Source organism: Manis pentadactyla, chromosome 14 (genome assembly GCF_030020395.1).
Source record: "Manis pentadactyla isolate mManPen7 chromosome 14, mManPen7.hap1, whole genome shotgun sequence".
Taxonomy (NCBI): domain Eukaryota; kingdom Metazoa; phylum Chordata; class Mammalia; order Pholidota; family Manidae; genus Manis; species Manis pentadactyla.
In genome coordinates, this window is record NC_080032.1 from 50,800,597 (window position 1) to 50,813,321 (window position 12,725).

A 12,725-nucleotide genomic window follows, 5' to 3' on the forward strand; every position below is an offset into this window, starting at 1 on the left:
AGTGCTCAGTCCGTCCTATCTGTGACATTACCATGAACTCAAAGATGGAAAGCAGGGAATAAGAAGCAGATGCTACAACATGTGGCTCCTGCACAGAAACCTAGGGAAAAGCTCAAGCATCATTTTCTTAAGGTAATGAACTGATATGCTGTTCAAAACTTTGCATTCTTCTGACTTGTATTTCCAGATCTTCTTGCTTAAGAAGTGAAAAAGAACCATGGTATCTTCATGGTCAAGTATAGTACATTATGGCCAAGTACCTAACAGTATCCCACAGTCAAGTCAGTTTGTGAAACAGGGCATACTGTATCTGCCACCCTCTCGGGACCTCACTGTGCCAGAAATAAAAGACCCTGGCGAGTCCCACAGTAAAGACATCTGGTTAATTTTATGCAAACCAGTATTTTCCCAAATTATTTTATTATGGGACCCTTTTTCCCATGCAACGTTTACTCACATCCCTGAAGTGTTTTCCTTTCCTTTGAATTGTATAAGTACCTCAGAACTGCAGCTTCCAGATCTATTTATAGAACAGTTAAAAATATTTCTGTTAAAGCTTATGGCTGTCAATTCTGTTCTGGTTCTGACCACAGTAAGCTATGTCAGAAGAAGCCTAGTGTTCTGTGGTCTGAATTCATGCTTTTAGCGTGGAGGCGATGGTGGGTGAGGCCTCTAACCTCTCAGCTCCCTGAAGAGTACAAGCTGGCCGCCCGGCCCCTGTGGTGGGGAGTGTCTGACACCACCCTTAACCCTGGCACGCTGGAGAGCGCGTGCCAGCACAGGGCGAGTTCCGACAGCTTCAGCTACATCAGGAGCTTGGGACAGGGTTGTTTACCCACTGTTATCTCTTAGAATTATGGTAGATCAAAAATACAATAAGAGCAAGATGTGATTAAGAAAGTGCAAGATACACCCGAAGTGCAAAAATGTAATATTCTAGGTGTCTTGAGGATACCTCATTAATGTTAAGCTGATTACAAATTATAGGTGTCGCAGAGCAGCTGCTGTAAGGAAAGAAAACATCACACAGTGCAGAAGTCATGTGATGGAAGTGCCTGTCCCTATGGTTCTTAAAACTTATTTTAGAAAAAAATAAATCTCCTACTTACCAGTTTGAAAAATGAAAAAATAAAAGTGAGTGAATCAATGGCTCATTGTACCGGAAGATAAAGAAAAAAAAGATTCCTTACAATGCACATGCAGAAATAGTGTATGCTTTAGAAATCAATTCAGATATATTCTTGAAAAGCTAATTACTATTTAATCCAACTGAGGGAAGTGTTTCTAAATCCTGCTTTCTAAAACAACAACAAAACACTAAACTTTTTCAAATACAGCAAGTCAGAGGAATAATTTTTCCAACCTAGGTAAATGAAGAATGAAATAGGAAAGCACCCCTTAGCGAGCGATCCTAAATACATCTGGTGTGTTGTCCTAAGACACCTGTCTCACCTGGTTCCATAAAGTACAAAGACAGGCTCACCATGTCATAGGTTGTCACAATCTTCTTCAGCACCTCTGGCACAATTCCCTGCAACTCCATCGTGGGATACTGCTCGCTGAGATTCAGGACCACCAGGGGTGTGTTATCAGGCCCCAGAAAACGGGGAGACACTGCCAGCATGCACTGCATGAGATTGGCCACAGAGGAGAGGCCGCACAGCTCCTTGAACGACACCACTGCATTCTATTAGATGGAAGAAAGGAGGCGCTGTTATTAACCAGGGGTTAATATCTCATGGATATTATACTTGATTACTTATCGACTATATTTGAACTGCCTGGTATAACAACTATTAGAGATGTTATGCCAGAATTGGCTAATGATGTTTATCTTGGGGGAAAATGGCTATTTTCCAAAGTAAATAGAGTAATAGACATTTGTAATACCAGTTTATCGAAAGTACAGAAAATGCAAATAAGTTAAATTCTTCTGAAGGGCAAAGCTTGTTTTCAGATCAAAGTTCACAGCAGTGCTAATGCTCACATGTGATTATGAGCAAGCAGCAAGAATGGCTTCTGCACTCAAGGAAGATTAAGCAAAATAATCAAATTGGGTTTAAAGTGAGTATCCAATATGCCAGCCATTTAAGAAGGAAACCAGTATTTGTGAGGCAGAAACCTGAGTCTCTCCCACCTTTATGGCCTGCTGCTTCCAAGTCTGAAGAGACTCTGAAGATCCTGGGTCTGCTGGTAGGCCTGACCCCCCAATGGCCTTGTACATTAGCATCTGCATGGATCTCTATTCCCTCTCTTTTTTCCTAATCACCAGAAGTATGACATTAAAACATCCATTCATGAAAACCCTTCAGCAAAATGCCATGCTTGGCATTCTTTGAGTACTCACCAAGTGCTAAGCTACAGCATATTTATTACACATTACCCCATTTAATCCTCTCAACGAGGAAACAGCCTCAGCTATTGCTTCTCTCTGCTGTGTGTGTCTAAGGTCACACAGTGCTAAGTGAAGGAGTCAAGATTTTACTTGAAATCTGTTGATGCTGAGGCCTGGGCTTTTAATCATTATGCTGTAATAAGAGGTAAATTCTAACCAAACAATGCATCATTCCAGGCACACTAGGTGCTGATCTGGGCTGAGAATGGGATCAGAGGGGAGGGATCTAGGCTTTCCAGGCCCTGTGTCTTCTTCTGCACAGCTCTGGCTACGTCCGCCATTGCCCTACCTGTCCATTCCCTGCCGCTCTTCTCCCCGACCCAGCTAAAGTCATGTGTTTGTTCACTGCCGCAGCCTCATGGCCCAGATGCCTGCGCAGCAGGTGTTAATGAAACATCACAGCCGGGCTGCTCTGTGGGGCTCCGTACAGATGTGTGGTGCTCCGGAGGGTCCTCAGCGAGTTCTCTCAGTGGCTGGGGCAGGGCCACTGGGGAGCTTGCTGGGAGCTGAGGGTTTACAAACCATTTTCTCCTCAGAATAGGGAATAGCCTTTCACATTTCTGCTATGGTTTTACTTTGAGAGAAAGAGAAAAAATTTCTCTATGGTGGGATGGTCTGTTTATTAATGGGGTAAACACAGACTTGGTACAGGGTGACATGTTGAGTCTTCTCATAACTGCTTTATGCATATTAATAAACACATTCTGGCAGCTGTCATGCAGCTGGCACCTCTCAAACCCTGGGCCGGGTTAGGGCGGCTTCTCTTGGCTGCTTAGGGCGGCCCTTGCTGCTGGCTCTGTATTGTTCATGGGCCCTGGTATACTGCTGGGTATGTGGACAATCCTCACATATATAAACCGTAACTGACTGCTTTTAGTCATTATATAGTTCACAGGTAATTATCTTAGACTTCTAATAAATACATACATATATACCATATGTCTTTTGTTTAAACAATGAAATTGCTGTCCACTAAAATCTAGAGGAGGTTCAGAATGCAAGCACAATGGCTCATTAAGTGCTCGCTCTTTTCCCAGCACTACAGCTCCATAAGAAAGGCCTAGAACGTGTCCCTTTTATTTTGATAGGTCATCAATTTGTATTTCAGCTCCAAAATATTCAGAAAAACCTGAGATTCCCATCCCATGTATAGTATTAGAAAAAGCGGGAAAGTTTTGTGCATAATTAACAGGGACTAGGATATGAAACAGAAACAAGACTGGTATATTCTAGTATGGTATCAGTATTTCAGTATCAGTATCAGTATTTCAGTATCAGCTGCACTTTTGGAAACTTAAATGATAAAAAAAATGACACCAGTGTTAACTAATACCCAATTGGAATTTAGAGATCATTTAAAATCAAATAAATTATCATAAGAAAAGCCCTCCGATATATTCATAAGCTGTGCACATGCATTAAGAAGGAGAATTGCTGATTAAACACTTAAACACAATAACGGTACCTGCATGTTCTCTCGCAGGTCCGTAGCATCCCGTATGGGAGGCTGGGCGTTCTTGAATACCTCATCTACAGTTTTAATCCACAATGTCCTCAAAGATGCATATTCCCTGGATTTCTTCCCTTTTCTCACAGAAAGGCCCCTTTTATGAGGTTTCCCTCCTCCTCTTCGGTTAGTAATAGCCACATGCACAAACAAAGAGGCGTGGGCGAGGACCTCTCCTGTCAGTGACTGCAGAGGCACATGGCGGTAGCCCGTCTGTAAACATTCAAAGGGAATCGTGTACTGGCCAATAAACTCATCCCCAATGTAGTCATCATCGAGCACTACAAAGCGCACCATGGCCAGTTCAGGTAGGTTGATTTGAAACTCAAAGCTTTCATCGAAAATAGGAGCATCTCCGTTCTGGTGCACTGTTTTTGTCCTTTGTTCCGCACAGTCAGCAGGGATTCCGTGAATCTCAACATAGACGTAAGGATCCACCACGTCACCTTTGGCACCAGATCCTTTGGGTTTGGGGAAGTTCTGGCCACTGATGATCTTAATGTGAAGAAGCTGAGGTGACACTCCTGGGACGGAGTCTTTTGTATTGGCGCTGAAGAAAGAAACTTCCTCCCTCATGATGGCCGGCCGAAGGACATAGCCGCAGTTCCCGTTCTGCCTAAACCAGCCAATATTCAGGTCCATCATCAGTCCTGGGGTCTGAAAGTTCATAGCCACGATCTGACAGCCACATTTCCAAAAATCTTGAGGGTTCATGTTACTGGAGTCGATCCTCATTGGGCTGGGGAAAACCCTGGCAAGAAAGCGTTTGTTGTAGTTTACAAAGTCCCCTGGATTCTCATTGGCGTATTTGCTGGCAAGCACTTCATTAAATGAACAGACTTCCCAGTATTTCTGAATCTGAAATGACACCTGAAATTCTTTGAACTGAACTGACTTACAGATGCTCACCAGCTCAGAGAGCTCTTTGCAGAGCTGAAACCGCTTCACAGGCACACTGTGGGGCTGCTCCATATTCTCCTTGCCCATCCTCTGGGACATTTCTGCTCCTTCGTCTTCATCGGTAACATCGCCTTCTACTCCAGAGCAACTGGAGGACAGCTTCTTTGCTTTAATTAGTATCTTCCCTCTCAGGACATCTGGGGATGGTAGATACGATTCCTCAGCATTGGGTGATGTTGTATAGAGCTTGTCTCCTAAAATTTTCTTCATGTGTTGAACCATTACCTTCTGTTGTTTAATAGAACAGTGATTTTCTAAACACAAGATAAGAGGATACTCTGAAGCAAAGAATGCATACTTGTTAATGATATCGATGACACTGCGGAAGACTATCTGAGAGGTCATGGTGTGGCCCGTGTAAATTACAGGCTCATTATCTGGCCCGTCCCATACATCTAACTCAACACTCCGGCAGCCCATCTTAAGGGCTCGAATGTATCCTGTGATATCAGAGGGGCCTCGGAACTGATCCTCTATTAAGTATGTATTATGAGATGAGTTTATAAAGTAGTGAGACAAAGGTTGCTTCATATCCTGACAGACCTTCTTATGTTCGGGGTCAAATATGTAACAGTCAGGTGACATGAGATAATTAGTGAACCCGTCTATGGAGAGCCAGCCCTTCTCCTGACCCTCTTTGGATGGCTCATATTTGTGAATGATTTCAAGGCTTATTTCCTCCTTTATATGTGCCACACCCTGCTCAGCCTCAAGAAACATCATAAGGTCCTTGGTATCGAGGAATTCTTTATTGCTTGAAAACTGAACTAAGAGGAAATAAATTTCAGGTCTGGTACAAAGTTCATGGAAAACCTCAACAAATTCTTCCTTGGTGACTTCTGTACCAGCTTTTTCCTTGGATTTGTGCAATTCTTTGAACTTAAGTTCAATTTTACTAGTTTTTAAACCGGGATTGAGGTTCCTGATACACTGCACAGCATTGCACAGAGTTATATGTCCAAGGTTATCTACATCAATTTCAGTAAACATTTGTGAAACCCAAGAAGTCCTCATGTTATCTTGGCTACTTTCTAACATATCAAGTGTATGTTTTCCATAAGAAATTAGGTACCGCAGTCCCGTGACCCAGATGTTTGCAACATCTGCAGAGTTGGCCACCAAATCAAGTGACTCATAATTCTCTCCATATATGACTGAAAATGCACAGTCTTCAGATATCTGGTCAGAAATGCCATTGCTGCGGAATATGTCTGTGTTTTTTCCTGTTCTCACTTCCTTGATGGATTTAATATCAATCTTGGCTTTCTCAGAATCCTTCTTAGATGGTTCCCACCTCAGGCTTTGCATGTCGGCATCCAGTAAAAAATACCTATGGTAAATTCTAGAGTTGGAGCGAACCTTTTTGAGTTCTGAGCCCTCAACCATGGAGCTGATGCAGTCGCTTGCACTGCTGACCTTCTTCTCCGTCGGCATGCTGCTGAACGAGACAGTCTTTTTCCGTTCTCGCTTCTGTTTTGTACCATCCTAGGTGAGAAAAACATAGTGTTTTAGAACAGAATAAACACAGGTTCCTGTGTTCAACACTAAGAATAAAAATTTAAGTTCCTTGAAAAAGTCTTCCTATTAGAATTTCCTATTGTATATCCTATGGTGATTGAAATTAATTCACTTGTAAAGCTTAGAAGTGGCCTTGGTATTTATAGCCTAATACAAACAGGTAGAAAGTCATTATTGCCAAACTGCAATCCATATGTGTCAAGAAACACAAGTTTAGTAACACAATAAAATCTTGGATAGAGAACTGGCTACATAATTTGCAAGGCTCAGAGATAAAAGAAAACATAGGACTCCTTGATCAAAACTTATTAAGAATTTCAAGGTGACAGAAGACCATGAAGCCAAGGACAGGGCCCTTCTGAGTGTGGGGCCTGTAAAACTAGACAGGTCATACACGCATGAAGTCGGCCCTGCTTGTACACACATCTACACCAGCGTTTCTCAAAGGATTTCACTAGATCATTTGCCTCAGAATTGCCTGGGTTACCTGGTTAAATGCAGATGCCTAGGCACTTGGAATCAGATTTCCAGGGGTCAGTGCCCAGGAATTTGCATTTCTGACAACACTCTAGGTGAAGGGGATGTACACTACAGTCTGAAAATCACTTCTTGACTGCTTGGACTCACTGAGATATCTGGGCAACTTCTGGAGACTGTGTATACCACATGACCAGAAACAGCTAAGTAGGAGCCATTAAATTGTGTGTTAAATGAGTAGACACTGGGGTCCTGGCAGAAATTCCTGGCTCTTCAGAGTCTGCTGTTAGATTAGCCATGGTACTAAATACTTCAGAGATATGGTCCAACTCTTGCAGTTACATTAAGTCTGGGTGGGAGGCCTAGTTACAGCTGGAGATGCTTCCAAATTCCAGAGCTGGATTTACTAAAGCCTACTACCATGTACCAGGCCAATGCTCCGAACAATGTCACCTAAGTACTTCCAATATGAAACAGATTATTAACACTTAAAACTTCAGGCAGCATCTATTTCTAAAGAAGTTTGCATCACCAATACACACTTTCCTGCATACGCAGCAGGTGTTCACCTTAAGATGTTGACACCACATTCATGTGTGTATTTAAGTTCTTTCTCTGTACAGATGACCTTATTATTGAAAAAATAAATTGTTCAAATGACCTCACAATACCTTTTACAATTTTAATCTGAAACATGGAATGGTTTTTCAGAAGGTGTATGAAAGTTGTGATAAATTTTCAGTAAGTCATTACGGAATAGAGGTGGAGGTCAGGATTATATAACTTTCATGGCAATAAAGAAAAGAGCCTGTAAAATGTTATACAAAGGCAATTCTAACCCTCCTGCTCTGGAGAGACTGTATTTTGAATAAAACGTCCATATTTTAAAAAATGATTATGCTATTCTCTTTGTCTGAAATTTAAAACCACTTTTACTTTTTGACTACCTGTACTTCCAAAAGCAATTTGCAGAAGGTAATTAAACCTAAAATTTAAATCATATGGGCATCATTTCCCTCAGTTTCAGAATAAACTGTAGAGGCTTTATGATCTGAATGGCAAGATAAAACATAAAAGCCATGAGGCAGAGTATTTCCTTACAACTGTATCCTCAGAACAATAAAGTATAAAAGACAAAAACTATGGTAATTGTATCTATAAGATATAGTGCATCAGAGCTGTCCCAAATCCCTAAAGCATAGACTGCATTCTGTCTATTTAAGCAAGCTGACATGAAATTAAACTTGTAATCAGTCATGTGTAAGGGCATGAAATAAATGTAAAAATTTCCTATTTTTCAGAACAAAAGTTGTCTTTATCTTTAAAAACACACATTTACCTTTAATAAAGACAACATACTAATTAAGTAAAGGAATTTTATAATCTTTATAAATTATATCTCAGAGGTGCCACTAGTAAAAAGCAACAAAGATAAATGGAGGTGCTTATCCATTAAAAAAGTAAATATAGTATAGCATTTTCCTCAGCATTATAATCTTTTATTCTGTTATTTTTAACATATTAATATTTGATTACCGCTTTATAATTTATTACAAATGATACATTTCAAATTCACAGATCTCTTTGTCATTAAGAGGGAAAAGGCAAATTGTAAAGCAGGTTAACATACATACGTGCTTATGCACCACATCTGTGGGACAGGAATAGTGCTTGTGGCTTTAAAAGTATTGCCTTGCTTTTCATAAGCCAGCCCAGGCTTTGAGCGGTGACTTTTGATCATTGATTGTAGATATGTGAACATGACGGTCCCTGAAGCACAGCTTGGGTAATAACAGCGGGACTCTGCTTACCAGAAACGGCCTGTCTCTTCTTCCCCTTCTGTCTGCTGTTGCCTAGAACCATCCTGTCATCTCCATATCTGAATGAGAAGGTCTGTTTTTCCTACCTTGCTAGCAGATAAAGCTATTAGAAAACATCAATAAAGGGGTGTGCTTGCTTAGGGACCAAAAAGGAGAACAAGCATGAGCTTGCCCTCATCACTGGGTGGATATAAAGGCAAGCTGGTCACCCATGACCAAGAGGAGAGGGAAAGGAGGAAGGAAGGGGAACTGAGGTTCAATAGCAGGAGATCCAGGTCCCCAGCTTGCCTGACTCCCATCTTTATCCCACTCCTATTCATCTCTACCTGGCTTTCACTTTTTAGCCCAGCAGTGATCAAGTACTTGCATAAGCTAAACAGTTGATCAATAGCAAAGCAGGGGTCTGTTTTCAATGTTGCTTCTTGATGTTAGTTTGTTTAAATTTAACAATGAAGAGTGAGCAAACTATATGTGTTATACATAGTTTTTTTCAACTAAAAGAAAACTAAATGCATGTAACTTGCATGCACTAATCATCTAAAACCAGAGGAAAAAAACTCAAGTTTCTGGTGAGATGGAGGTGCTGCAAGACACTTTAAAAAATAGTATAAATGTTTTAGAGATGGCTCTTATGTTGTATGCACTTGTCACCTAAAGCTTTTGATGGTGAGAACAACAAATGTGATCGTGGTCCACTGGTGTATTTCTGCTGCTCCATCAGCACTTGGTACCATCTGGAGAGGTAACACAAAATAAATGTCCAGTCTGGAAGAAAGCCAACTTGCAAAAACACTGGCCTCTGTGTCAACCCTGAAAGTTTGAATTCTAAATAATGAATCATAAAATTCTGAACTGGTAAGAAGCTTAAAGATTCATTATACATTTAAATAACACTTATTTACAAAACACCAATTTTGTAGCGGGAATGATTTTAAAAAAGCAATGAATTAGAAAGAGGCTACACAAACTTTTCTACACCACAGCAAATTCAGGAAGAATAAAAATGTTTATAGAACTTACAGTTAACATTAAAAATATTATACTTGTAAGGTTGGAGGCACTGGAGGGAGGGGTGAGCACGTCAGACACTGATGATGTGCCAAAGTCCCGGGCTGCTGCCCCCTCCCAACCTGAAAAATGTGCCTTAGGCTAGCCAATCCTCGGGCCACTATAAATCTCTGCTCTACCTCCCCCTACCTTCTTTAAAAACTCCCTGCCTGTCTAGTTGCCTGTGACTTCCCCGGTCTGTAACTAGCCAGACCGGGGAACATTGCCCGAGATTGCACTCAAATAAACTACCTGGCCCTTTGTTGCCTCTCGTCGCCTGCTTATTTCGGTTAGAACCTATCTTACAATACTGAGCCCTATGAAAAAACACACACATTTCTAATAAGACTGCTTACTTGATTTAATAGAAGTCATTACTACCTTCTGACCCCTAAAATTATCATCTGGGATGTTTAAGAGGTAGTAGCAATTTCATACATTTTCATCCTGAAAAGAGGTAACAAATAGGTGGGCCTCATTTCTTCTGCCGGTAGCAGAGTGTTTGGCACCAACCCAATCAATCCAGCTCATTCTGGAGAAGAGGAAGCCTATCTGTGGAGCTGAAGTCTTGTCTCAGGCACTCAGCTGACATCCTCCTGGAGGAGAATTAACCTCCCATGCCCTCTGCATTTCTCCTTTATTTCAAAACCGATTTGCTTCTCCTTTCTGTTCGATTACTTCTCAATAAACACCATGAGAAAATGATGACTTCAAAATCCAGCTTCAACACTTAGGCCAAAGTAGTGAACAAGTCCAGGCAGTGATTCTGGTGGGGGGTGGGGGGCTGTGGGTAAAACTGAAACATTTCCAGAATATCTTACCTGGTTTTAGTGTATCTGCATATCAATAGGCGTTCTGAGGTGGAAAGAAGTATGGCTTTAGTGCATTTGCATCTTTCCTTAGGGGTGGAGAAGTTCATCTCCATATCTATGGGTGATTACCTGGGCAACAGAGGGCCTATGTGTACCCGAGAGGTGAGGGGGAGGGCCAGTATTGTGGCTGCTTGAGGAAGAGAAGAAAGACGGCTGGAACTGCAGTTTGTGAGCAATAAACGGATTTTAAACTTTATTTCTCCCTTTGACTGATTTTGTTTTTAGGGGTATTTTGCCCTGGGATTTCCTTTCCCCGGACTTACAGGGGCTAACAAAATGGGGCAGGGGCTGTAGTATGAAACAAAGCAGCCGTTTATCCTTCCAGCTTGTTTTGAGTCAAGTTATTTAACCTGATTTATAAATAGCATTAAAGAAAGGTCTGAAATTTTAATGTTTATTGAAGATGTCTGGGATTAAAGAGAGCTGAGAAATGCCAGGTTAAAGAAATTTCTATCCTTCACACAACAAAACACCCTCAGAAACAACTTGAGACCCATTAAAGGAGCCCAGCAAGGCCTGGCCTTTCTTTTACTCAATAACAATAACTCTGAAGAAATAACATATACAATATGAATTGTATACAATATGAACAATAACTTGAAGAAATAAGTCATGCTGGGCACATCAGAGTTACCTTACAAGGTTTTTCATTCATCTTTAAAGCTTTGATGTGCTCTCCAAGATGAGTAAAAAGGAAAAAAAGGAATCTGGAGCAAAAATGGTCACTCTGAAAGTTACAAAATCTAATTAACAGAAAAAGAATAAAATAACTTGAGGAAAAGCTAGGTATGGTCAAATGCTGTTCCCCACTCCGGTGGAAGAGCTCTTTATTGCAAGTAACAGGAAGCTACTTGGACCGTGAATGCCTCTCCCCCTGGGTCTCCTCTTCCATGATGTCCTCTCCTGTACTCCAAAAGCTCATCCCGGCCCAGGTTTGGGAAGGAGTTTATGAGGGCACAGATCTGCTGATGGCCTGGGAACCTATGGGTGACCTGTAAGTCACAACTATGGGCAAGTTCAGTTAAGATGACAGTTTAGAATGCAGAAAGCCCAAATAGAACATCATTCCCAGACTATGAGTAAAGAAGCCAGACTATCTATAAAAGCGTAATTTTCTAGTATCCATCAGAGAAGTGTGTTCACAAGGCAACCAAGGGAATGGGATTCCAGAGTGAAAAGCCCCTCAGTGAGAGACGGGGATAAAACAGTGCCATGTCTGGCAAAGCATGGGAGGAGGAGTCTACCATGGAAGCATACAGGAAGAAATCAGTGAAAATTTTAAGGAATTCCTAAGGGCCAAGCATGGGCTTAGGATTCCAGTTTGGAGTAACTGGGAACCCAAGATACAGAGACAGTGTACTCATTTTAAGTCTTCTTTACAGGTGCTCCTGAGAAAGACTGGGGCAGAGCAGGAGAGAGAGTTCTGCTCTAGGTACAGACATCAGGCAGGTGACGGCTGCCACTGGGGACAGAATGAAACTGCCTGCTGCCACAACCACTTTCCTACATGAAGCCATAAACCACTGAGAAAGGGAAGCAAGCCACCTAGCTGTTGAAGGGAAGAGGCAAAAAACATATACCTCCATAGCCAGGCAAAGATTTGCTGCCCCAAGAGGCAGAAGAATCTCTTGGACTCAGGAGCTGTACCTGAAAAAGTAGGACTCTGCTACCACCAGGAGACAGGCAGAAGGCAGCCTCCTGCCCAAACTCACCATAGACACGAGCAGAGTTTGCTGCCCTGGGGAGCAGGGCAGGAATGCTGAGAAGGTCCTCCCTCTGCAGCCCAGGTGCAAGGTACTACCTAAGATGGAAACTAAACCAGGAAGACAGAGAAATCCCCCTGACTCCATCAGAAGCCTAGCACCCAGAAGCAGCAGTGTACCATGAAGAGGGGCATGGGGAATGGAAAGAGACCCCTTCCTAACAGAGGCATTCAAAGATGAAAAGTGAGGGTAGAGCATGAACAACGATTAAGTCCTCCAGGTTCTTAGCCCCACCTCAACACAAGGCTACAGTGACCCCTCAGTAGAGGACTTTGAAGCCAGTGGTATACTGAAGGTAACAATGGCAACCCAAAACACAAATCCTGGTCAGTTCTCGACTAGACTGATTCAACGTCCCCAGCACTA

General features: G+C 41.9%; 1 protein-coding gene across 1 annotated transcript in view; it reads right to left on the minus strand.

Annotated features, from left to right (window-relative positions):
* Window positions 1-12,725, minus strand: part of PLCL2 (phospholipase C like 2) — a 208,183-nt gene that overhangs the window by 62,700 nt on the left and 132,758 nt on the right. Inside the window, exons 2-3 of the mRNA XM_036901029.2 lie at window positions 3,861-6,347; window positions 1,484-1,687 (exon numbers count right to left, since the gene is read on the minus strand). Of these exons, the coding sequence (XP_036756924.2) occupies window positions 1,484-1,687; window positions 3,861-6,347 (2,691 nt within the window). The remainder of the gene's footprint in view (window positions 1-1,483; window positions 1,688-3,860; window positions 6,348-12,725) is intronic.